This window comes from Trichechus manatus, unplaced genomic scaffold (genome assembly GCF_000243295.1).
Source record: "Trichechus manatus latirostris isolate Lorelei unplaced genomic scaffold, TriManLat1.0 scaffold00141, whole genome shotgun sequence".
NCBI classification, from domain to species: Eukaryota; Metazoa; Chordata; class Mammalia; order Sirenia; family Trichechidae; genus Trichechus; species Trichechus manatus.
Window position 1 is genome coordinate 1,953,210 of NW_004444077.1, and position 26,344 is coordinate 1,979,553.

A 26,344-nucleotide genomic window follows, 5' to 3' on the forward strand; every position below is an offset into this window, starting at 1 on the left:
TGCGGGCGACTAGACAGCTCTGAGGTTTTACAAAGGGGCGGGACTTGAGGAGAAAATGTGGGTGAGGAGTTTGTTGTCTCCAGTGTCGATTAAACTGAACGACTGAAATAAAATAAAAACGAATCTGAAGTTCAAAACTCAGTTCCTTTGGGTTAAACACCAGAGAGCGTCAGCTTGACGTGGGGACGCCTCTCCAGGTGAAGTGCTTACCTTTTGGCGAATAACAAATCGGACTAGGAGGGGCTTAATGATTTGGTCCAATAGAAATCAAAAGAAAGAGAGTCGACACAGAGGAAACCTTTCGCGAACCTTGGCCCAATTAGATTATGGAGCTCTCACCCAAACCTGGGACTGGTTGCTAGAAACAGCTACGACTCGGATCTTTGGGAGGAGCGTGTTCAAAGCGGATTTCGCGCGCCGAGAGCGTCAGCCTGTTATTGGCCAGCGACTTCCTCCCTTTGTGGGCGCTCCCCGCGTAGCCGGGGTTAGGGGTTGGAAGGAGCGACCGAGTGACGCAATCGCCTCTGCGGCCAATCGGGGGCGGGTAAGGGAGGCCGAGAAGGAAGCGGATCCGCCGCCGCGCAGCTAAATCACATCGAACTAGCCGTTTCGTCTCCCTCCGCCGCTATCGGGGCCCAAGCGGGAGCGGCTGGGACGGCGTCGCTGGGTGGGCTGGGGCGGAAGTGGAGGCGGAGGGAGACGACAGGGTCCTCCGCGGAGCCTTGAGCTCTCGCGGCAAGGCACTGGTGGGCGCGAGGCAGGGGGAGGGGGAGGAGGAGGGGCCTGCGGCCCGGGCGGTGGCGGCGGCGCCTGAGTCCCCTGTAGGGCTCCGCCTCGCAGCGGGCGGCGGCGGCGGAGGAGGAGACTGAGGAGCAGGATGGCGGCCTCGGCCCTGTATGCCTGCACCAAGTGTACCCAGCGCTATCCCTTCGAGGAGCTCTCCCAGGGGCAGCAGCTCTGCAAGGTCCGTAGGCGCTGGGCGGCTTGTGGGAGGGGATTTCTCGGCCGTAGCCCGCGGGGGCTGGGTGCCCGCTGCCCTGCAGCCCCACTCCTCCGGCGCCTCGGGGATTTTGGGGTCTGGAGCCCTTGCTTCCCCATCTGGGGACCCCTTTATACAACGGCTTGGGCATCAGCTGCGAAAGGTCCGTAAGAAGGATACAGAATCTTGCCTTCTTCTAAGCGGCCCAGGACGGGGCCGACCCTAGCAGCGTTTGGGGGTCTTGGATGGGGCTGAGTGAAGCAGCCACCTGTCTATGCCGCAGAGACCCTGGGGTGGAGATGTTTTCATCTCGATTTTCTACCTGGTCTGTCCTCTCCTTCCACCAGGAGGCAAGGGACGGTTTTTGCACTTTCTTGCTAGGAACCCGAAGCCGCATCCTTCTTCCCTGCCCAGGAAAGCGAAGCGACTGGCTTGGGAACAGAATGCTCTATGATTTGGAGCACCTTACATCCCATAAAAGCCGGGATGCTGTCTGTGAGCAACGGTGCAAAATAAGTAGTTTCACATTTAACCAATCCCTGAAATCGGCCCTGACAGGTTTCTTAATTTGTTTGTAATATACCCCCACGACTAATAAAGACACCTGTGCCTTTCATAAGGAATTATATTGTAATTGAATACTTATGTGGTAAATCAGTCGATTGTCTACGCTAAGAAACAGATTTTATTGTTGTTTTACACACCTGACTAGGCACTAGGCTACATGATAATTTTCCACCATAAAAGTGAGGTTTGGGACTGTAAGAAGATAGATACTAATGTATTGTTTCGTTACAGGAATGTCGGATTGCTCATCCTATTGTAAAATGTACTTACTGCAGATCAGAATTTCAACAAGAGAGGTTTGTATATTTGAACAAGTTTTGATTGTTAAAGACAAAGCATTGTCATTAAGGAACACTTGGAGATGGTAATCTTATAGTTGTTATAAAGTATTTTTTTAAAAAAAGGTTTAACTTCCTGAATTAAAGTTGTAAACCTTTTACAAAGTGGGAGAGAGAATGTTGACAAGAAACAATGGTTATTACTTTACAATTAGACTTCAGTTTGTGGTTAAGAAAGAATAAATTATTGCATAGAAAAGATACAGCCTTGCTAACAAAAATGCAAATTTAAACAACTGCTATTAACTATAAAAAATATTTTTTTTTGGTAAAACATTACTGCTGACATGGATCTGAGGAAAGGTTTATAGTGTTACCAACTACCTTCCAGGAGTGAAATCTAGTAACTTGTTACCAGTGGAAGAACAGCACATACTTTTTAACAGGCTAATTCCACTTTAAGAGCGCACACAAGAAAGTAGCCTAAAAGAAGAAAAATAACGCCACAAATAGCTATGGACATCGTAATAGTGGAGAATGGTCCAGTGGAAAGTTAAGTAGGTACTGATGCATAAAGCTATGCTGTGTGAAGATTTTGGAAACAGATAGGAAACACTGAGGTTTTTGCTTTTTTTTTTAAACGAGAGATACACGTTAAAAATATTTATCTTAAATTGGCAGTTTGAAAGGAAGTAAATTTGGGTAATACAACCCTAAAAAGATCCTTTGTAGTTAAAAAAAATTTCTTGGTCTGTATTAGAGAAAATAATTATAAGTACTGCAAACTTTTGACTCATCCATTTGGTTTAGTTCATCGTGCTAAATTACTTCAGAAAGCTACATGAATTTTATCATTTGTATACCTTTTTCTTTTCAGCAAAACGAACACAATTTGTAAGAAGTGTGCTCAAAATGTGAAGCAGTTTGGCACAGTAAGTATGTCTCATGTTTTCATTTCATGTTATTGTTACTAGTCAGTGTTTTTCACAAAGATCCACATTTTTAAAATACATGTTGCTAGGTCGCTATGAGTTGGAATCAACTCGATGGCAACGGTTTTATGCTTTTAAATATTTAACGTCAAAATATTTCATCAAATAAATTTTCTATGGACAGTCTGATGGGGAGGTTATAGAATTTAAAGCAGTAAAATTGCATGATTTATGTATATTGAATTTCATTGTAAAATTTGTGAACCTATTCATCTTTTAAAGAGTCAAATACAGAAAACTCATGGTTATGAAGAACCTTAATTATACATAAAGTTCGCATAATCAGACTTTTGCACCTCTTCAGAACTTCAGAGTGTTTGTAGAGAGCAGCACAATTCAAGTGTTCATTCAAAAAACTCAAGACACTATCCTCATCCAAATTCTCTCTTGTGCCTACAAATACATTACGTTTATTATTGGTTAGAGTTCTGGCTTTAGGGCTCTATAAAACCCTGAATTGTCTTTTGGATTTCAAAGAAAATCAAACTGTTGGATATGTTTGTGTCCAGTTTTTGAAAATTGAAAATTCACCTTTAGTATATATTCCTTGCATTATCTTTACCTGTATATGGTAAAAAGTTAAATGTTTCTTTTCAATTAATAGTATATTAAGCTAAGCAGGATATTAAATTAGTAGAAATTCATTGCCCCAAATTCTGGATACATGAAACTTTTCTGTACATACATACCTTTATTTTCATTCTTTGTACCCTTTTTTGTGTATAACTTTTATATTTCATAACTATGTAAATCATAAATATATTTCTCATCATCTTATTTAAAGTTTCCAAGAGAGTAGCACTGTATTGCATGATTCTGGAAATAAGTATTAGTCGAATGAATAGAGACATGAAAAATGTCATTGAATATGACAGAACAACAGACTTGACAAATAAAATTTTGATTCAATAGTGTAATTAATTTCGGAAATATGTCTGTAACACTGGGCATGTTTTATACAACAAATTTCTAGTCTTTCTAAGTGTCTCAAAGAAAATGTATGTCTGTTTTTCAGCCCAAACCTTGTCAGTACTGTAACATAATTGCAGCATTTATTGGCACAAAGTGTCAGCGTTGCACAAATTCAGAAAAAAAATATGGACCACCTCAGACTTGTGAACAGTGCAAACAGCAGTGTGCTTTTGATCGGAAGGAAGAAGGAAGAAGAAAGGTATATCTTACTTATAGTATTATATCTTCTGGAAATTAAATACAGTACCAAACAAGTTGAGGATTATTATAATTAAAACACCCCTGAGACATGATCTGTCCTTTGGGTCTTTGAAAACCAGGGTTAGATTGAAGTGCAGGAGTACTGAATTTTCTTTTTATTTGCATCATATGTGGGTTTATTTTGATCAATTGGAATGACTATGCTTTAAAATTCTGTACTATTTGGTTATCCCCATTTGGTTCAGGAGAATTACTAACTTCTGTTAAATAAATTTTTCTTACTCACCCTTATTGATGATCACTTGAAGTTGCTGGTGTGAAAAACTACTTGATGGCACATTATTACTTGTAATTTAAAGTTACACTTGTGCCTTTGACCTGAGGCTCATATTTGAAACCATTGTTTGTTTTTCTCTACCTACAGTGACTGAATAAGTGTATGTGTGCAGGCGTGTGGCATGCCTCTGCTGGCCGGCAGTCATGCAAGCCTCTTGTTGTGTCTCAGTTTCAGGATCTCCCAAAGCAATGTATGCATCCTACCTAGTTGTAAGGCGTACTTCAGCACTCATGTGAACAAACAGAAAACAGATAATTAAAGTTATCTTGGTCTTAATTTTGGAGAGAAGTCTAAATGCCTCCAAACTAATGGGAAGTCTGTATATCATTCCCATCAATTTTATCCTCTAGAAAAGCACTTTCCCAAGTTTCAGAAGTCTTCATTTTACTTCCATTTTGCAAAGTGTACATGTTTGTGTGTATGAGTTATAGCTGGAAGTTGAGCACTTTATTTTACCTGATTTCACTTAACAACAAATTTATGGGTACATTTAATCTAATACAAATATTTTCTTAAAAGGTTGATGGAAAGTTACTGTGCTGGCTCTGTACTTTATCCTACAAGAGAGTTTTACAGAAGACAAAGGAACAAAGGAAGAGCCTAGGATCTTCCCATTCAAATTCATCGACTTCATCTCTTACTGAGAAAGACCAGCATCATTCAAAACATCACCACCACCATCATCACCATCACCATCGTCACAGCAGTAGCCATCACAAGTATGTACTTTGAAATCATGTTTTCTGAAGTTTTCCCTAACATTTTAATGACATGTTGGTGTGTAGCTTTTTATAAATATTGACTGTGCTAGTTTAGTTTCCATTATACATGATAAACTTCTTGAGTGTCTAAGGCTGTTTCCCCACTTTACTCAATTTATAAAATTACACACGTGTAGTGGGTTTAGCTGTTTACCATAATAATAAAGATCGAGGAAACTACTATATAAAATTATGATTATATTGTGAAGCCAAGACAAATACATCAGGGTTAATTAATGCTTCATTGATTTACATAAACAAAAGCCCCAGTATTATTTCTTTGTTTGAAGAATTGTTAGGATTTTGTTTGTAAAAATTATGTTTACATCAGTTATCATTAATTTGTTTTACTAAAAACAAATTTAAACCAGTGAGCAGGAAATAGATTGTAGCACTATCTTTTGTGGTCATGGTAGAAACATTTGAAATCTTAGACTAACCCAAAGTGTGAGAAATAATACTAACTAGTTGTACTTTTCTGGCTTTAAAGACACATAGACAGGAACTCTATTCAAATATAGAGAGTTACTTGATTCTTAAAGTAGCTTTGGGGTGGGGGGAGTTATATAGTAGCAATATCTTAATTCTTTATGTTTATTGTGTAAAGGGTTTTTTCAGTGTCATTTTAGTATTCATGGAAAAATCAAGAACATAAAATACAAAGAGAGTTAAAATGGGAAAAGTAGGGACATGAGACCCATTTTCAGAAGAATTTGTTGCTTTTTCCTGAACTTCTTTGATTCTTTAAAGTTCCAGATAGTTGTTTAAAATCATAATTGTGTTTATAGAAACCTGATCTGCCTAGTGCTTTAGAAACATATAATGGTATTTTTGGGATATTACGTAGTTCTGTTTTATTAACAGGATTTTATTCTCAGATATAGGCAGGCACAGAGTAGATCATGGGGTTTCGTGAGACACTGATATTATTTTCTTTAGTAGTAGTTTGCCACTTGACTCACCATGTTGTCGTGCTTTCTGTTGTTGTTGTGTGCCGTTGAGTCAGTTCCGACTCGTAGCAGCCTCATAGGTGGCAGAGTAAAACTGCCCCATTGGATTTTCTAGGCTGTAATCTTTTTGAGAGCAGATTGCCACATCTAACTCCTGCAGAGCTGCTGGGTAGGTTTGACCCACCGATCTCTTGGTTAGCAGCCGAGCACTTAACCATTAAACCACCTTGTATACTAACTTCCAAGAGTACTTGGGTGGAGCAGATGGTTAAGTACTCAACTACTAGCTGAAAGGTTGGCAGTTCAACGCCACCCAAGGTGCCTTGGAAGACAGGCCTGGCAGTCTGCTTCCAAAAAGGTCACAGCCTTGAAAACCCTGTGGAGCGTTCTGCTGTACACATGGGATCACCATGAGTTGGAATTGACTTGATGGCAGCTAACAACAATGTAATGACTTCTGATCATACTATTTTTAAAGAAACTTTGTGGTCTTTCATATCAAAGTATTGCAAGGAACAAAGGAATATAAATCTCCCTTATTTTTGCTTCTTTTTTTAAGAAAATAAGACAAAGTAACTCTATACCGTAGTGGCATCTGTCAGACCTACTCCTAAGATTTTGCCAAAATGTCCCTTTCCCCTGTCCATACGGATAAATTGTCTTAGCATGATGTGAAAGAACGCAGAGTATGTTTCTAAAGATCAAATTCTGTGACAGTGACAATCTTTTAAAAGAATGACTTCAGCAGTAAGGGAAAAGAGGACGATTTTGACTTTCAATTTTTATTTTCCTTTTGGTTACTCAAGAGAAACAAACTGGATAATAAAATATTTGATGAATAGGCAACCAGTGTGTATAGTTTTATGTTTAGTTCAGTAGATTAAAATCATTATGAAGAACATACATATTCTAATATATGGTGTTTGGGGTAAACAAAACAAAAAAACCTAAGATCAAATTTGATCCAATAATAGCCAACCCTCAGGAAGCTAAGATTAGAATTCCAAGTGTTTCTGTTAACTTGTTATTAATGTAATTATTCTCACTTTGAGATCTGGATACTGCTGTTAATCCATTTGTGAGTTTATAGGTCAGTAGTATTTATAATGAAATTTGTGAATAAAACAAAAAGGCAACTCCAACTGAATTCCTCAGTAGGGTCACCATTCATTGCTGCAGGAAAAGAGTAACTTGCGTTTATATAATTACAATTACTATTCCCCCAACTTAGTATTTATTTACAGCTGATTCTTGAGAACATGGTCAGCTTTTTTGCTTTTGCTTAAAAAACTTATATAGCTAAAACAGTAGTAAATTTTATATACACAAATGTAAACGTGTATGCGTATATATTGACACGTATATATCTTTTTATGTTAGTTGATGTTACGTCCTTTTACATACATAACTCATTTAATCCTCGCGTCTTTAGACCATACATGTCATACCCATTGTACTGATGAGGGAACTGAGGCTCAAGGATTTTAAGTAACTTGCATAAGGTCAAATCAAATAGCTCATGTCTTCCAGTGTCTTCTAACCAAATACTGTATGCCTTCAACTTTGATAGTAGCTCAGCTAAGATATACAGTATCATACACTTTGAGGAAATTCTAAATTATGTAAGTAAGTGGTTAGTGTCTGGCACCTAAGAGGTGCGTGCTCTGTACATGCTGTTGAGTGAATAAACTAGGGGTTAATGAAGGATTGCTTAATGTGCAAGTATAGCTGAAAAAAATGTTGCATTCATAGTGAATTACAGGGTGGCTGTTAGTCATATGGCATATTGGAAAAGAAGTATTGGAGCATTAATTACAAGTATAATTATTGTGGAACTACCCAGTATTTTCAGCATAACTTCTCCAAAGTACACCCAGTCCTCACTTAGCGACGTGGTTAGGTTCCAAAGATCAGGTCGTTATGCGAAAATTGGTGTTAATGCGAAAATGAAAGATTTTCAGATCATCCGTTTATCTGATTTTTTTTTTTTTTTTGAGAAAATATGATCATAGAAATAATAACAGCTAAGATTTACAGATTTGCTCATACTGTGATGAGTCCAGTTATAGATTATCCCTCTGCAGAGAAGGAGGCTCGGAGGAGACAAAGCTGGAGAAAGCCGGGCTGTGTGACTGGAGGGCCCACAGCTTAACCATTTCACATTCCTTCTGTGCTGGGTCAGAGCTTCCCTTGCAGAGCCACCTCCAGGGCTCCACTCCCACCCCTGCAAACTCTGAGTTCAAGATCCCGGAGCTTACTTTACCTTCTAGGCCAGGCAAGTCACTGAGGCTTGGGGGCTTCGTGCAAGGACGCTGGGAGCCTTGACTACCCACACGACCCCACCCGAAGCAGAGACTTAAGGCCCAATTCAGCTCACTGGCATGTCATTAAACTTGTATGCATTTCTACCAAACACCCTCTCAAGGGCCTCTTTCTTTTCTCCCTTCCCACCCCATAGCAATTTTGAGCTGCAGGGTCTCAGGCCACATAGGAGCTGGGAACCCAAAACAGGTACCACCTGGCTTAGTGTGGGCTTCTCATCCACTCAGAGGCCATCAGGAGGGAGTGTAGGGCACAGGGCAGCTCAGCCCAGCTTCCTGGAGGCCACCTGGAGACCCTCTTGGAGGGAGGGGACATTCCGCAGCCATTGCCACCATGCCCGCCACCTCATTAATGTGTAAAATAGATAGTAGATTTTTTTTTTATTGTCATAAATGCGGAATGTCGGATAACGAGATAATCAGTAAGTGAGGAATAGATATACTGACTAAAGGAAGATCTAGAGACTTTGGAGAGGGTTCTTAGGAAAAGTAGGACAGAAACAAAGAAATTAACATCTTTCCTGATTCAACCTGACATACTAATTCTGAGTAACTTAAATTATTCTAAAGGAAGAATTTCCACTTAGGATTATTAGGAAAGCCTAACCTTAAACTGAGATACAGCATCTTCTGTCTGAAATAGTAAGGGCAAACTAAGCACAATGATTCCCGAATGTTTTAATGGTTCTCATGCTTATGTACCCCAACCCTTAGTATGGTATTAAATTGAATTATGGAGGGTCTGATTACAAAGAAAATTCAGTCTCTTGCCTTTCTTAAAGAACTTAAGGTGGTTAGTAGTCATTTCTTTAGAATTTCTCTCTTTAGAATGTGAATCACTCAATGTATAAGCTTAGTCTGAAAACTTAATTGAATATGCCTTTCTCTGAACAAAATCTTACAAATATATGTAATTTGATTCCATTTGGAAAGGATGTTGTTAAATGTAGCTGTATTAAATATTGTTATTAGATGCCGTTTATATATCTTTCAGAATCAGCAATTTGAGTCCAGAACAAGAGCAGGGACTGTGGAAACAAAGGTAAATACATTAACATATTTTCTTAAGTATTTTGAAATGTATATTTTTAAATATGACATCCCTTGAACTTTGTTACTTAGGCTTTAAAAAAGAATCAGTAGTGTTCAGTAATATTTTGGGAGAAGAGTAACTGATCATTTAATGCATCTGCCCTTTTTACACTGATTATTCTTATTAATGTTTCATTTCAGCCATAAATCCTCTGCAGCAATTCAGAATGAAACTCCAAAGAAAAAGCCCAAATTGGAATCTAAGCCATCTAATGGAGATAGGTAAAAATTAATTCCTTCAGTGTTATGAAAATTCAACTTAGTTGAACAACTGTGGTTGATTGCCAGTTATTACTAGATGAAAGAACAAACATATATCTTCTACATTGAATTCTTTGCATCATCTAGGAGAATAAACATAATCAGTTTAAAATTTTTTTTTAAACTTAATTTTGGCAATAAGAAAGTGGCACTGAACTATGTTGTTCTGTTTGGGAGATAAATTTGGGTTTTGAAAAAAGAAAACATCTGAATTGAGAACATTCTCTTTATCTTAATTATCCATCAAAGAAACACAAATAGATGTGGTATTTTAAATTGACCTGTTTTTAGATTTAAAATATTAGCGTGACTTTGTTTTAGTTCATTAGCCAAAAGTTTGCTGATGTTACTGTACAAATTGGCTGCCTATTGCTTTACACTAGAAGTATTGACCCCCTAAAAGCTAATACTGAATTATATTTCTGCAGGTGTATGTAATGTGTGCCATTAGTAAGGTAATTTGCCAGTTGCATCCATTTCTGTCAGGTACATATTTTTTTGCATTAGCCTTAAGGATGTTTGTGGAATTGTCTAATTTATGCAATTTGAACACCTGTTAATTTTCCTTCTGTTTTGTTTAACTGTGTTTTACTTTTTTCTTTTTAGTAGCTCTATAAATCAGTCAGCAGATAGTGGGGGAACAGACAATTTTGTCCTTATAAGTCAACTGAAAGAAGAAGTGATGTCGCTTAAGCGTCTCTTACAGCAAAGAGACCAGACCATTTTAGAGAAAGATAAAAAGGTAAGAACATGGTTCACTGAAGCCTGGTAAGATTTACATCTTGGCTGTTGCTTGATAATTGCAAATCTTACTAAAAAACCTGTTGCTGTCAAGTCAATTCTGACTCAAAGCGATGCTGTAGGACGGAGTAGAACTGCTCTGAAGCAGACTGCCATATCTTTCTCTGTCAGAGCAGCTGGTAGGTTCAAACCACTGACCTTTCAGTTAGCAACTGAACGCTTAACCACTGCGCCACTAGGGCTCCTTAGACTTCCTTTAATAATTTGATAATCTTTGTTGCACATGATTCTTATACATTACAAAAGCCCATTTGGAATCTAAGTCATCTAATGAAGATCGATAGAAATGCTCTTTTGGAATTTCAGTTCTAAGAATTGACTAAACTAAGCTAATTAGAATTGTAATGATTTCTGAACATCAACTGGTTTTATTAAGCATGTAATTTTAAAAGAAATCTAACGTCTTAATTTGAAACCGAGATGTAAATGGAATACTGTGTGAACTCTTGTGATTTAAAATAATTGAATATAGACCCTTTGACATACTGATCCTGTATCTGTTTCAATAAAGATAAAAGAACTGGTGACAAGTATGGGAATTTCCTCTGTGGTTTGATTAGCAGTAGGTGTCTAAGATCATTTTGTACTAAGGAAGTGTACTTATTGGGACTTCCCTGTGATCAGTTAGATCAAGAGGGATATTAAATACATTGCCCATTTATTGAAAAGAAGAGTGTTAACAATTTTAGACACTTGAAGGTTATCTTACGGTGTGAAATTAGGATAGGATAATGGTGGGCAGGTAGGGGGCAAGAAACAGCATTACGGTCATTTAGCCGTACCAAAGTTCACATCCCAGAGTCCTGGTGGCACAGTGGTTAAGTGCTTGTCTGCTAACCAAAAGGTCAGCAGTTCGAACCCACCAGCCACTTCATGGGAGAGAGATGTGGCAGTCTGCTTCCATAAAGATTACAACCTTGGAAACCCTACGGGGCAGTTCTACTCTATCCTACAGGGTCACTAGAGTCGAATTGTCTTGACAGCAACAGGTTTGGTTTTTTGGTTTTAAGTTCACATCCCAATTCTAGTACTTTCTAACTGTATGACTTTGAGCAAAATGCTTTCACTTCTTTGTACAATCTCAGTTTTCTTATTTTAAAAATATGAGTATTGGTATCGTCTCATGGGATGGTAGTGATTAAATGAAAATGCGTAGTACTTAGTACAACTCCTATGTTTAAGTGTTCATAAGTGCTATTACTGATATTTGGTCATTTTTGAGTGTAGAGTCTACTTGTATACTTGTTTTATGATCTTCAGACTGTATCTAGTTGGACTTACATTAAGCATCTTCTGCAACAGGAAGATATTAAAAACATTTTTTAAGAATTATAAACAGGACATGATTATACATACATACATGAATTATCCATCTCTGAGTATCTATAGCAGTGCTTGAGCTTGAGCTGGCTTTTACCCCTGACATTCAACATCTTTCATGTTGTATTTTCCCACATGTTGATGATTAGTTGATGTAACTTTATTTTAATACATTTGTACCCTACTTTAAGCAAATTCAGCATATGAAAATTGGGATTTACCTATAAGATAAAAGTAGAATAGTATAGGTGTCTTATATTTTATACTTCTTTTTGATTAACGGCAGGATTTTTTAAAATAATGCACTTTTGTGGAAATTTGCACTATGCACAAATTTAGAGATACTATATTTGCACAAAGCTGAATATTTCCACGTTAATCTAAATAAAAGTTGAATAAAATGATAAGTTTGCTGCAAAACAGCAATGATTCCTACACCAAATAGTAATGAACTGTTGACTGTTTTTTAGGTTTTTATTTTCCTTTTCTTAGCATACTTATTCTATAATGCAGTTTGTTAAAAGTTTTCTACTTTTGTTAGTGTTCTTTTTTAAAAAACACTTATGAGTATTGAAATTATCAGTGTTAGAAGGAAAATAATTATTGTAAACCTAAAATAGCTACACGTTTACGACTGCTTCTTGTAAAGTAAATCTAAGACAGCTAAGTTATTTTTCTGAATTTGTTTCAACCACAGTTATTGAGTGACTTCTAGAGCCAGACACTGTACCAGATCATTAGGATACGAACATAAATGAACAAGGCATGATCCTTACCCTCTAAAAGCTCACAGTCTGGAGGCAACTCACGATATAGTGAATTGATGTTTCAAAACAGGAATTCCTTCATAATATATAAAAGGGAGGGAGAGAGAATCCAATTATTCTTTTACTGTGACAAAAAGTGGCGTTTATTCAGAAAGTTAGCAATATAAGACACCATGACTTTCTCTCTTTATGTTGTACCTTTTTCAGCTTACCAGCTGTTAGGTTTTTACAGTTACAGACATACTAATCTTTAAAGCTTACATAATGAAAATCATTTAAGATTACCGGCAACTTTTGTCTGCATGGTTCTGGTAATGAAAATATACCAAATTTTTTTTTAGTTTGAGGTCACAAGATTTTGTACTTTTGTATATGTCATTTATATTTATAATTCTTCTGTAGCCTTTTTTGCTTCCTGAAACCACCAGCTTTTTTTCTTTATATTTATCTAATTCCGCCCAAATTTTAAAGTAACCCCATTTCCCATCTCATTACACATTAGTTGCACTTCTGTGTTTTGTTCTCTATTTTTAAATTATAAAATAGATTTCAGCTCTTGGTTGATAAGACCATTCCTCTTTAGACTTGCCCAGTGTGAAACTTTTTCTTTTATCATTGAAAGATATTTTAACCTGAAACCAGTTTTAATGTTTTCTTTGTGAAACACATTTACAAATATGAAGCACACTTTAATTGAAGCATTTTCCAAGGTACTAGCCCTAAAGCTTTCCTGTTGGCATATCAGTCACCAAACTGTTTGACTAGTGACACCCCCTTTTAAAAAAGGGGCGGGGACATCATCTCAAAAGTTTTACTAATGGTCAGATACTATCTTAAATTAAAATTACACTACTGTAAAGTAGGAAGGAGCCCTGGTGGTGCAGTGGTTAAGTGCTCATCTGCTAACCAAAAAGAAAGGTCAGTGGTTCAAACCCACCAGCTGCTCTGTGGGAGAAAGTTGTGACCGTCTGCTTCTGTAAAGATTTACAACCTTGGAAACGCTACGAGTTGGAATTGACTCGACAGCAGTGGGTTTGGGTTTTTTAGTTTATTGTAAAGTAGGTAGAATTCATCATTTTACAAAACATTCTAGACAGGATGTAGAACTCAGAAAACTGCTGTTAGCATCTTCCACATTTATAATGAAGGGTGAATTTATTGTAAAGGAATATTAAAAATAGTGTGTTTTGTGGATATAGTTCTTTTTTTTTTTAAATCCCTCAGCTAACTGAACTAAAGGCAGACTTTCAGTACCAAGAGTCGAATTTGAGAACAAAGATGAACAGTATGGAAAAAGCTCATAAAGAAACTGTGGAACAACTACAGGTAAATGACATTATTTATATAAACTGAGTGTTAGGCAAGGGGACCTAAACTTAATTAAAAACATTCACTGACTTAGACTGGTATTGGTATCCCTATTGTATAGGGATTTTTATTAGTATTTGTGCGTTTTCAGCTTTGATTTGGCTCTATAATAGTTGTTAAGTCCTGATCCCATAAAAAGATATCATTTGGAATCACTTGAAAGGTGATTTAATACATTAATCCTGGAAACTTTACCCTAAACCTCAATTGGGGTTTTCAGAGGAGGATATTATAGGAGTACGTAATCGATCAAATTGAATTCATCACAGGACCAAAAGTAAAGAAATTGAAAATTAAATTCATGAAAACAAGGTCTTTAGTAATCTGTGTACTGTATTTCTTATGCAAATAATGTGCACCTTCTACATTTGTTAGCTGACCTCAAGGCAGTATGTCAGTGATATTTATGTGTTGTTGTAAAAAAACAAAATTAGCATAGTGCTTATAAAAATGTCTCTTGGAGAGGGTGTGGTTGGCAAACAAACATAGAAGGTGGTGTTATTTGCATAAAATATGGTAATCGTTCTTCCTATTTCTTCCCAGATATTGGGAAAGGAGGTGGGCATACAGAAGCTTACCAATTCTCAGGGACCTCCAGTGGAGGAAATGTATGCTGCGTGCAGCGCTTCAAGCAGGAGTGCACATTAACCTTGGTACTGTGATTTGCAAAGTGCAAAATAGGGTACCGCTGTTTGCCACAACAGGAAGCCTCTAGTGATCCACCTTAACCTCAGAGTACTGCAACATGTACTAAGCAAGATTTAAACATAAAGAGTAACTCAGTGATCAGTTGTGAAGCCAGAGTCACCACAGTGACAAAGAGGATAGTGCCTGCTATCTGACATGTAGAGCTGGTGAGCATCCAACATGGATACAGATTATTCCCTTACTGAGGCCTTTCTCACCCAAGTTTCATAAATTTAGAAATCAGACTACACTAAATTAATTATGTAATCCATCCTGTCTATACATGTTGACATTTGTAGAATTACTCTTTGAATAACAGGGTTTTTAAGGATAAGTCTTAAAAGCATAGGAGCTGCCAGCAAACAGGCTTCTGACTCTGATGGGAGGGATCATCTTGGGAAGGAAGAAATTAATACTGTCCTGGTTTTTTTTAACATAACTCCAGAGGATACTTGCTATTACTATCTTTTAGTTTTATATTCTTTCTACTTCTTTGCAAGTAGCTTGAGTAGGATTGAAAAGTGGATTTAGAAATTTGCTGAAATTGGAAGTATAGATTGCTTGCTCTTAACCCTGATCTTACTGTTCCAAAGAATTTTTGAGAGGAACTTTGCATAGAACCTGGTGCATGTTAGGCACTCAAAAATTTGTTGAATGAGTGATGACTTGTGGAAATGCCCATCTGCCCCTCTGTCTTTAGAGAGTGCGCATATTGTATATTAGACTTCTTGTACGTGATGGTACAGGATGGTTTTCATCCACCACAGGTATTGTATTTAGTTTTATGATACTCTTGTTTTTCTCATTCAGTTACTAATGCTGAATGATTACCTGGGAAAAAAATATTCCGTAAGATGATCTCTGATTTAATGAGATATAACAAAAACTCTAGAGAAAATCCATACTGAGATAAAGAAAAGTTGTGAGCAGTACTTAAATATAATTTAAATGTGGTAATAACCACTGTTCAAAATAGAAGTTGGTTGTGTTGTTTTGTTTTGATCATAGTTCTAAGAAGAGTGGAGCCTCCCAGACGTCATAGCCTGATTGGTATCTTAAGCCTAGCTCCTCTTGATTGGTAGTTGAAGTTTCACATAATACAGTAGTGACTAATATTTATGTAGAAGTGTGATATTTTTATTTTTATTTTTTTATTGTACTTTAGATGAAAGTTTACAGAACAAACTAGCTACTCATTAGTTAGTACACATAACGTTTTATGACATTAGTTAACAACCCCACAACATGTCAACAGTCTCCCTTCTCGACCTTGGGTTCCTGTTTACCAGCTTTCCTGTCCCCTCCTGCCTTCTTGTCCTTGCCCCTGGGCTGGTGTGCCCCTTTAGTCTTGTTTTGTTTTATAGGGCTGTCTAATCTTTGGCTGAAGGGTGAACCTCGGGAGTGACTTCATTACAGCACTAAAAGGGTGTCCGGGAGCCATACTCTCAGGGTTTCTCCAGTCTCTGTCAGGCCAGTAAGTCTGGTCTATTTTTGTAATTTAGAGTTTTGTTCTACATATTTCTCCAGCTCTGTCCAGGATCCTCTATCGTGGTCCCTGTCAGAGCAGTCAGTGGTGGTGGTTGGGCACCATCTAGTTATACTGGACTCAGTCTGGTGGAGGCTGTGGTAGTTGTGGTCCATTAGTCCTTTGGACTAATCTTTCCCTTGTGTCATTAGTTTTCTTCATTCTCCCTTGCTCCCGACAGGTTGAGACCAGTGGAGTATCTTAAATGGCTGCTCACAGGCTTTTAAGACCCCAGATGCTACTCACCAAAGTAGAATGTAGAACATTTTCTTTATAAACTGTTATGCCAGTTGAGCTAGATGTTTCTTGAGACCATGGTCCCCAGAGCCCTCAGCCCAGTAATTTGGCCCCTTAGGGAGTTTGGATGTATCTAAAGAGCTTCCATGACCTTGCCTTGTACAAGTTGTGCTGGCTTCCCCAGTATTGTGTACCGTCTTACCCTTCACCAAAGTTACCACTTACCTATTGTCTATTTAGTGTTTTTCCATTCCCATCCCTCCCATCCCTCGTAACCGTCAAAGATCGTTTCTTTTTGTGTATAAACCTTCTCATGAGTTTTTATAGTAGTGGTCTCATATAATATTTGTCCTTTTGTGATTGACTTATTTCACTCAGCATAATGCTCTCTAGATTCATACATGTTGTAGGATGCTTGGCAGATTCATCATTGTTTTTTATCTTTGCATGTTACTCCATTGTGTGTATGTACCATAGTTTGTTTATCCATTCATCTATTGATGGGCATCTAGGTTGTTTCCATCTTTTTGCTATTGCGAACAATGCTGCAGAGAACATGGGTGTGCATATGTCTATTCACGTGACAGCTTTTATTTCTCTAGGATATATTTCTAGGAGTGGGATTGCTGGATCATACGGTATTTCTATTTCTAGCTTTTAAGCAAATGCCATATTGTTTTCCAAAATGGTTATACCATTTTTCATTCCCACCAGCAGTGCATAAGAGTTCCAGTCTCCCGCATTTGTTATTTTCTGTTTTTTTGATTTGTGCCAGTAATACTGGGGTGAGATGGTATTTCATTGTGGTTTTGATTTGCATTTCTCTAATGGCTAGTGATCTCAAGCATTTCCTCACATGTCTGTTAGCCACTTAAATACAGAGGTGTGACATTTTCAACATAAATTTACATGTATTATTTGCTCCTTATAATAACTGTAAGTTATGTGATATCCCCATTTTACAGATGAAACTGTGGTTATACAATTAGTAAGTAGAGAACCCTGTGGTGCAGTGGTTAGGCACTCGACTGCTAACCAAAAGGTCTTTGGTTTGAACCCACCAGCCGCACCACGAAAAAGATGTGGCAATCTGCTTCCATAAAGATTACAGCCTTGGACACCTCTGGGGCCGTTCTACTCTGTCCTGTAGGGTTGCTATGAGTCAGAATCAATTAGATGGCAGTAGGTTTGGGTTGCCTTTTTTCTTTTTCTTTTTCCTTTTCTTTCTTTCTTTTTTTTTTTTAGCAGTGACAGCTACATCTTCTGATTTAGGTTTAACTGTACTTTCCCCTGTTCTACACTGGCTCCCCCTTCCTCAAGTCGCTGGCTTTTATCTATTTTATCCTTGTTATCAGACTAGTTTTCTGTATCTTTTGTGTTATTGCTGGACATTCTGTCACTGTTATTTAAGGTGCCCTCTTTTTACCCCATCCCCTTTAACAACCCAGTTTACTAGTAAGATTCTCTACCAAGTCAAGTAAATGTAGTTAACTATGTTTCTTATCTGTATGTGATAAGGAATTGAACCCTGTAACAGAATTTACCTTGCTAAAAACCAAACACATTGCCATTGAGTCAATTCTGACTCATAGTGACCTTGCTGTAGTAGCTCTTAAAACATTTAACTACCAAACTTATTAAATAAGCACTGAGCATCACAAGAAAAAATTGTTTAAAATATATAAAACAAAACAACCTTTCAAATTATCTAGAATAACAAACAAAAATTCTACCTTTTGTTTAGTAGATAAACGGATAAAAGGGAAAGGGAACCAACATAGGAGTGGCTACCAGCCACTGTGTTATGCTGTATAATTAGTTCTTTCAACTCAGTTTGAGGTGTTTGGCTGAGTTTCTGTTTTACTAGTGAGAAGATATACTCTGGGTTACATAACAGATAAGCACCAGAGCCAGAATTCAAAGCAGGGTCTGTGTGATTCTTAATCGAGATGTTCTTTGTGTCAGTGTTTCTAAACAACTTTTTACTTAAATTGCTTAAGAGTTTTAAAGTCATTTCATTGATTTTCTTTTGCAAGGTGTATAGTAAAGTAATTTCAGGATAGGAAAATTTACGTCTGTGTATATTTAAGTCCTGTGTTTATGAAATTCATTTCTAAAGTACTCTCACTAGAAGAAGACAGATTTGAATTTGTCTCCATTTAACATTTGAGGCACTGTTTATTTTTCTTAAATACTTTTTTCTTACGTGATTTATCAACAAGTAAGTTTATTAGTGCTTTTGATTAGGGAACTGAATATACAGATGCAAATTGAGATTGCTGTAGTGTCAAAAATAGAAAAAAACTGCTTTTAATACCTCATGTTAGAGTGCTTGTATTTTACACTTAAAATATGAAATATATAAATTTGGGAGGTTTTTTGTTTGTGTATTTCTTGATAATTGAGAAAAGGTAATTTGAAGATTCCCTTTTAAACCATTTGGTATGTCAGTATAAACATTTTTATATAAATGTAACATAGCTCTGTGGAGATCACTTACAGGCAAATTTGCAGAAGTATGCTTTTTTAATGCCGTTTATTAAATTGTATTCTTAATTTTTCTGTTTCTTAAATTTGTTGTCTGTATCCTGTGGGTCTGTTGTAGTTATAAATTAAATTAAATAATAGGCAGCTAAAATTAAAAAGAGAAAGAAGACCACCACACTGACTAGGACTGGTCAGCTGAGTAACAATGATCATGAACGTGCTTACTTGATTTTCACTAACTGCCAGGCATTCTCACTTGATTTGCTCTATGAGTTTCTCAGACCGTTTAGTTTAACAACAACAAAAAAAAAAAACCAAACTCCTTGCCGTTGAGTCAATTCCGACTCATAGCGACTCTATAAGACAGAGTAGAACTGCCCCATAGGGTTTCCAGGGAGCATCTGGTGGATTTGAACTGCCGACCTTTTGGTTAGCAGCCATATAGCTCTTAACTACTGTGCCACCAGGGCTCCAACCATTTTATAGGGAAACCTTATTATGTGGAAACCTTAGTAATCATGCTGCCAAACATAAAAAGCTATTTGGTTTACACACATAAGATAGCATTGAGATATTTGCATTTTTGGAGGTCACTGGTGTTAATTAGGGAAAGTTAGATTGGAGAAGGGGGATTGAAGCATAAAGCCTGAAAAAATTTATATTTCATGCAACTGCTTTAAGATATTTCTTAGTTTCTTAAACTTTATAAACTTTAAAAAGTTTCTTAAACTTTATATTTCATGAAAGTGCTTTAAGACGTTTAAGGCAGGGTATTACTTGCTATCTTAGCCACCTAGTGCTGCTATAACAGAAATACTACAAGTGTATAGCTTTAACAAAGGGAAATTTATTCTCACAGTCTAGTAGTCTAGAAGTCCGAATTTAGGGCACCAGCTCCCGGGGAAGGCTTCCTCTCTCTGCTGGCTCTAGAGGAGGAAGGTCCTTGTCATCAGTATTCCCCTGGACTAGAAGCTTCTCACTACAGGGACCCAGGGTCCAAAGGATGCGCTATGCTCCTGCTGCTTCTTTCTTGGTGGAATGAGGTTCCCTTATCTCTCTGCTCGCCTCTCTTTTATATCTCAAAAGAGATTGGCTCAAGACACAATCCATCCTTGTGGATTGAGTCCTTCCTCATTAACAAAACTGCCACTTATCCCGTCTCATCAACATCATAGAGATAGGATTTATAACACATAGGAAAATCACATCAGATGGCAAAATAATGGACAGTCACACAATACTGGGAATCATCACGCAGCCAAGTTGACAGATATTTTTGGGGGATGCAGTTCAATCTATAACATTCCGCTCTTTGGCCCGCAAAACTTCATGTTCTTGCTACATGTAAAATATATTCACCCCGTCATATCATAGCAAAAGTTTTAATTCAATTCCAAGTCCAAAATCCAGAAATTCTTCCTCATCTGTGAAATCTAGAATACAAGTTATCTGCTTCTAAAGTACAATGGTGGAACAGGCACAAGCTAGACATTTCCATTACAAATGAGAGAAATTGGAGGGAAAGAAGGCATAACAGGCACCAAGCGAGTCAGCAGAACACATTATATTAGCCCTCAAAGCTTGAAAACAGTCCTCCGTTCTCTGAGACCATTTATACAATGGCCTCGCCCTCTAGACTCTAGGTATTGGCCACACTTTTCCAGATTCTTAGTGGAGGCCTCTCGGCCCTCGGCTTCAGCTCTGCGTTCCAGGCCCACTGGAACAGCAACTCTGCTTCCTCGGCTTTAGGCGCACCATTCTCCTAGTTCATCTGAGTGGCAACTCCACCCTTAGAAACTCCAGAGGTCATCGCCCCACCCTTTGAGATCCCAGAGGTTATGGCCATACCCTTTGAGACTGAGGCAGCTCGGCTTCCTGTGTTCTTTCCTCTTCAGCTTCTGCTTCCTGGTTCCTTGGCCTCTCAGCCCCTCGGGCCTCACTGCCCACGTCTGCCCTGCTGAGGGAAGTTTCCAAAGCTCTGTGTCTCCACTGATAAGTGCCCAGAGGCACCCTGCTCTCCCAGGAAGCCTCCTACACAAAGGCAGTCAGCTCTCTAGCTCCATGGGTCGGCTCCACCACTGTCTCACGCTAGACTCCTGTTTCTGCTGCTGCCGGTTTTCTGCTGCTGCTTCTTACCCTCTGCCCCCTCTCCAGTGTTAACAGTTGTCCTCACTTCCTTCTGAGTCCTATATCAATTCACAGTTTCAAAACCACTTCCACATTTTAGGTATCTGTTAGAGCAGCACCCCATTCCTGGTACCAAATTCTGTCTTAGTCATCTAGTGCTGCTATAACAGAAATACCACAAGTGGATGGCTTTAACAAAGGGAAATTTGTTATCTCACAGTCTAGTAGGCTAAAAATCCAAATTTAGGACACCAGCTCCAGGGGAAGGCTTTCTCTCTCTGTTGGCTCTGGAGGAAGTTCCTTGTCATCAATCTTCCTGTGGACTAGGAGCTTCTCAGCAGTGGGACCCTGGGTCCAAATGATGAGCTATGCTCGCGGTGCTTCTTTCTTGGTATGAGGTCCCCCTGAGTCTCTGCTTGCTTCTCTCTTTAATATCTCCGAAGAGATTGGCTCAAGACACAATCCAATCTTACAGATTAACTTCTGCCTCATTGACATAACTGCTGCTAATCCCATCTCATCAACATCATAGAGATAGGATTTACAACACATAGGAAAATCACATCAAATGACAAAATGGTGGACAATCACACAATACTGGGAATCATTGCCCAGCCAGGTTGACATATTTTTGGGGGACACATTGCAATCCATAATACCTGGCCATACAAAGACTCGTTTAGAGTAGAAGATGAAGGTACTGAGGTTAAGACAGTCTATCAGAAGAAAAAAAATTTGAGACTTGTAGACGAAAATGGTTTTCAACCATAAGCCAAAGGATTTCTTTTAAAATTTTGTTATATTTAGGGCAGCATTCAGGTTTCAAACTGTTTTCAAAGCTCCTTCCATTTTGGCCCGAAACTTCAAAGTAGTTGATCATTAATGTATTTGTACACTGGGAATCTTCATTATTTGAGTTCCCACAGTTAAGAGACTGCATAGGAAGGCAAAGGCAGTCAAAATATGAAAATACTGAAGTCCCTACTTAAACTAGTGACTGTCATAGCTCATTGACTCAATAACGGTGTCTTTGTCAATGATTGACAGAACATTTGATAATGAAATGCAAATTCAGATCATTGGCAAATTGAAATTTTGAATCTTTGCCAAAAAAGTTTTCAGGCTGTCATAAACTGAAAAACGATGTGAAACTGCGGAAATCACACAAGTCAGTTTCGAATGTATGGCAGTTAAAGGAAAGACCATAGAAACGGTACTTCAAAAGAATAATATCACTGTCATTAAGGGGGTCCCTGTGGCAAAGTGATAAGTCTTTGAATATTTTTGTAAAAATGATGTTTTATGATTGTATAATAGAAAGGTAAACATCAAATGAGAGACATCATGCAATTTATTGGGAAATATCCTCCCAAATTGACACTTGATTCATTCTTTGATCTTATTAATTATAAAACACATCTTATTTTAGAGTTTTTTGATTTGTGTTTTTAAGATAAAGGGCCAGTCTTTTTTTAAATTTACTCCGAAATTTGAGCTCCCTTTTAAGTGGATTCACTTTAAGTTGCCTTTTTCATAAGCAATTGTATCTTTTGTTGAATTAATATTGACATTTACAAACGGGCTGTTAAACCAATCAAGAATTTTCCTTCTACATATCCAGCATTTAAGAGATGAACTTAAATATACCAATTTTTTGATTTGTTTCACAGAAGTTTTTCTATATAAATGAAGAGAACAGATTTAAATAGAGTCAGCATAACTCTTAATATTTCAAATATTATTGTTAATGTCAAATGTTTTTGTCTCCCACAGGCCAAAAACAGAGAACTACTCAAGCAGGTTGCAGCATTGTCAAAGGGTAAAAAGTTTGACAAAAGTGGAAGTATACTAACATCTCCTTGAGAAAGTAGTTATTCATTTAGTGTTTCTACTTAAAATGTAAATTTGGAAAAGAAAATTCTGTGAAGCCCTTAAATTCTGTGTAGTGGAAAAATATTTTTGCACATCAAATGAATTGGCGTGTTTCCTATTCACTTTTGTAACTGATATGCAGCATTTTTTAAGTTGTTAAAACATTTAAATAAAACTTCAACTGGTTTGAAGTAACTTTTTAATTATTTGGTATCCAGAAACTTTTTTTGCCAGCAATAGTATTAAACAGTTGTAAAGGAGTGCATGAGTAGTGCTCTTTATAAAAATGCAACATGCAATAATAGAGTAGGTATGGTTTTAAAAAGTCAAAACAGCAGGGTTTTTTTGTTTTTACACTATGCTAATTTCAGATAAACGGTTTTCAGTTTAGAAATAGAAAAACTTTTAGACAAGGAAGTGGTGAACACTGGCTTTTTGGTAATTGTGTTTTTATTTTGCATCAACATGAATTTAGGAAAGAATCATGGTGCTTTTATTAAGCTTCAGAGTATATGTAAATATGTTTTTAAAAATTACATCGTTAACATTAGTTAGTAGCCTAGTATTTTCATTATTGGCATAGGACTTAATGTTTATTGTACAGTATCAAGGTAAAATGTGTTTTTGTTTTGTAAAAACTACTGTAGATTTTTACTTACAAGTGCCTTTTTGCCACCTAATGTTTTTATTTATAGGAATGCTGATCTTTTGTATATACAGTTTGTTTTAAAATCATGTTTAATAAATGTTTGTATATAAATGCATATGTACAGAAGCCTATTTCAAAAGAAAATCAAAGTTGCTAGTAAAATGTTTGAAGTTGCATTAAGAACTAACTGATAATGCATATAGACTTTAGATGATTTTGTGGTTTATTTCTATGTGATAAGGGAAGCTGTTGGTCATTGAATTATGTCAAAATAGTTCCCCAAAGATTTAATATTAAATCATTTCTGATAGAGTAATTTTATTTTTTATGTCATGGCTTCATGTTCATATTATGTGAGCTAAATATTTTACTTTTATGAAATTTCTTTATAATGTTTCTACAGTGATCTGTATTTCTGCTTTCCATATGTGTGTGGTTATCTAAGTTAATATTTATGTACACCATACTTAATTTGTAAATTTTAAGCAAATCTGGAAAAATTAAATAACTTTTTCATCCAATCTGTGATTGCTTTGAATAAATTGGAATTTACTGTAAGATTTGGGCACTATTTATAAGAAAACTGTCTCAGCATCTTCAAAGTTATCTATAAAAGGCTAGGGTAGGATGGGATAGTTTATGTGAAGTTACTAATTATATTCTGATCCAGTGATTTTCAGCCTGTAATGGAATTGATCTTCTACTTAATAAATACCAGTTCAGATGTTTAGTTCAATTTTAAAGGATCCATATAGCATGACATTTTTTTTCTCTTAGGAACTTACAGGCACTTATTAAATTTGTTGATTTTGAAGATGTTGTAAGCAAGCATTGATTATGAATATCATATCAAAGATTGTCTTTCCTAAGCACATAGGAAGTTTTTATCAATTCTTTTAACATGGCTTGCACTTCAGTGGGTTATTTGTATGTTGTTAGCTGCTGTTGAGTTGGCCCCTGACTCATGGTAACCGTTTATGTACAAGGGGATCAGACCATTGTGATCCACAGGGTTTTCACTGGCTGATTTTTCATAAGTGCATGGCCGGGCCTTTCTTCCTAGTCTGTCTTAGTCTGGAAGCCCCGCTGAAACCTGTTCAGCATCACAGCAACATATAAACCTCCACTGACAGAAGAGTTATTCCTATAATTATACCATAAATGATACCACTTGATTCTTTGTCCAGTTTGGAAATAATCTAACCTAGAGTAATTTTCAAGCGATATCAAAAGATTGAATCAATCAGACTTAGAAAAATTAAACCAGTTTATTTTTATAAGGTTTTTATGTAATAATCTTCCTAAATTTAGTGTTCTAAACCATGGTAGATAATGCTTTCTTAACATGAATTTTAATGTTTGCAGGACTTGCTAAATTCATAAGATACTCCATTACCTTTCTTTAAAATGTATAATGTTTTATATTCTGGTTTCATGCCATTTGTCAATTCACAGTGGTTATTATGGTTTTAAAATAAACTGTGTAGTAGTACTTATACCTTAATGGAGCTGCTACAAAAGTAAGTCTCCCCCCACCCCCTTTTTTAAGTTACAAATTAAAAATCAGTCTAAATAATTAGGCTTTGTATATTCCAAGGCTAAAACCTTTTAGGGGCTTCACAGTATTTAGTCCTAATTAAATGCCCTCTCTTTATTCCATGACCTTATTTTATAACTTAAATTTTTTGAAATTGTATAAACTAGTAATTGAGTCCAAGTCCTGGATCTGTAGTGTATTGACATAATAAGCTGATAATCTTTAAATGTGGATATGTAAGGAGATACTATGGTGTGCTGTATTGTGCTTTTTAGCCTGTTTTCAGCTATTAATTAGCATTTACCAGTGAGGGTCATTTTGGCTCAAGTTATTTATGAATCAGTAGCCTGTGAATATTGCAGTCCTTTTTAGATTGTATTGGTCTAAATATGCATTCTGCAGTGGACCTGTTAAGCTGTTCACATGTATAAACTATTGAAATACTGTACTTGTACACATCTAACTGTTGACATTTTGTACTTTTTTTCCTAAATCTAATATTTCACAATAAAAACTTGTCAAAAGCTTTGTATTAGCTTTCTATTCCTGCTGTAACAAATTACCACAAACTTAGTGACTTAAAACAACACAAATTAAAGTTCTGGAGACCCGAAGTCCAAAATCAGTTTCACTGGGCTAAAACCAAGATGTCGTCAGGGCTGGGTCCTTCTGGAGGCTCTAGGGAAGAGTCAATCCATTTCTAGCTTCTAGAGCTGAATTCCTTGTATTCCTTGGCTCATGGCCCTTTCCTCCATCTTAAAAGCCAGAAGTGTAACATCTCAAATCTCTCTGTTTCCATTGTCCGTGTCTTCCTTCTATGGTTGTTGTTTCTCCCTCTGTATCTCTTTTAAGGACCCTTGTGATTGCATCATTGGGCCCACCTGGATGAACCAGGATACTCTTCCTATCTCACGTTCATAGCTTAATCACATCTGCAAAGTCTCTTTTTGCCATATAAGATAATGTATTCACAGGTTCCGGGGTTAGGGTGTGAACATCTTGGGAGGCCATTATGCAGTCTACCATAAGCTTCATTTTTCCCCCTTTTCACAGTATGATGCCCTAAAACGACAGACTCAAGAGAAGTAGCTCAGGCCAAACTTTAGGAACTTTATTTTCCTATCCGTTCATTCAGGCTGCTTTTGTGAAACAGTTTGTTTTCCTGGAAAAAAAAGTGTGTATGTTTTTATTAATTGGTTTGAGGGATAATGAGTGCAAGACATTTTGGGAAGAATTGGAGAATGAACTTGGAAAGA

At 37.1% G+C, this 26,344-nt stretch overlaps 1 protein-coding gene across 2 annotated transcripts; it reads left to right on the forward strand.

Moving 5' to 3' along the window:
• Nucleotides 1-652: 652 nt before the first annotated feature.
• On the forward strand, nucleotides 653-25,612 carry FAM76B (family with sequence similarity 76 member B). 2 transcript variants are annotated; one of them, XM_023739830.1, is made up of 10 exons: nucleotides 653-964; nucleotides 1,778-1,842; nucleotides 2,702-2,756; nucleotides 3,832-3,987; nucleotides 4,846-5,045; nucleotides 9,353-9,400; nucleotides 9,592-9,672; nucleotides 10,321-10,453; nucleotides 13,824-13,925; nucleotides 22,804-25,612. In XM_023739830.1, exons 1-10 carry the CDS (start codon nucleotides 878-880, stop codon nucleotides 22,891-22,893), a joined length of 1,017 nt encoding a protein of 338 aa, XP_023595598.1. In that variant the 5' UTR covers nucleotides 653-877; the 3' UTR covers nucleotides 22,894-25,612. The 2 variants fall into 2 exon arrangements, with proteins under 2 accessions (XP_023595598.1, XP_004385602.1); XM_004385545.2 differs by having other exon boundaries at nucleotides 658-964; nucleotides 10,318-10,453.
• The last annotated feature ends 732 nt before the right edge of the window (nucleotides 25,613-26,344 follow it).

Bases quoted from the DNA above. Each gene is read 5' to 3' on its own strand.
- FAM76B (XM_004385545.2), top strand. From the start codon at position 878: ATGGCGGCCTCGGCCCTGTATGCCTGCACCAAGTGTACCCAGCGCTAT. The intron at 965-1,777 runs GTCCGTAGGCGC...GTTTCGTTACAG, and splicing joins AGGGGCAGCAGCTCTGCAAG to GAATGTCGGATTGCTCATCC. The intron at 1,843-2,701 runs GTTTGTATATTT...TTTTCTTTTCAG, and splicing joins TCAGAATTTCAACAAGAGAG to CAAAACGAACACAATTTGTA.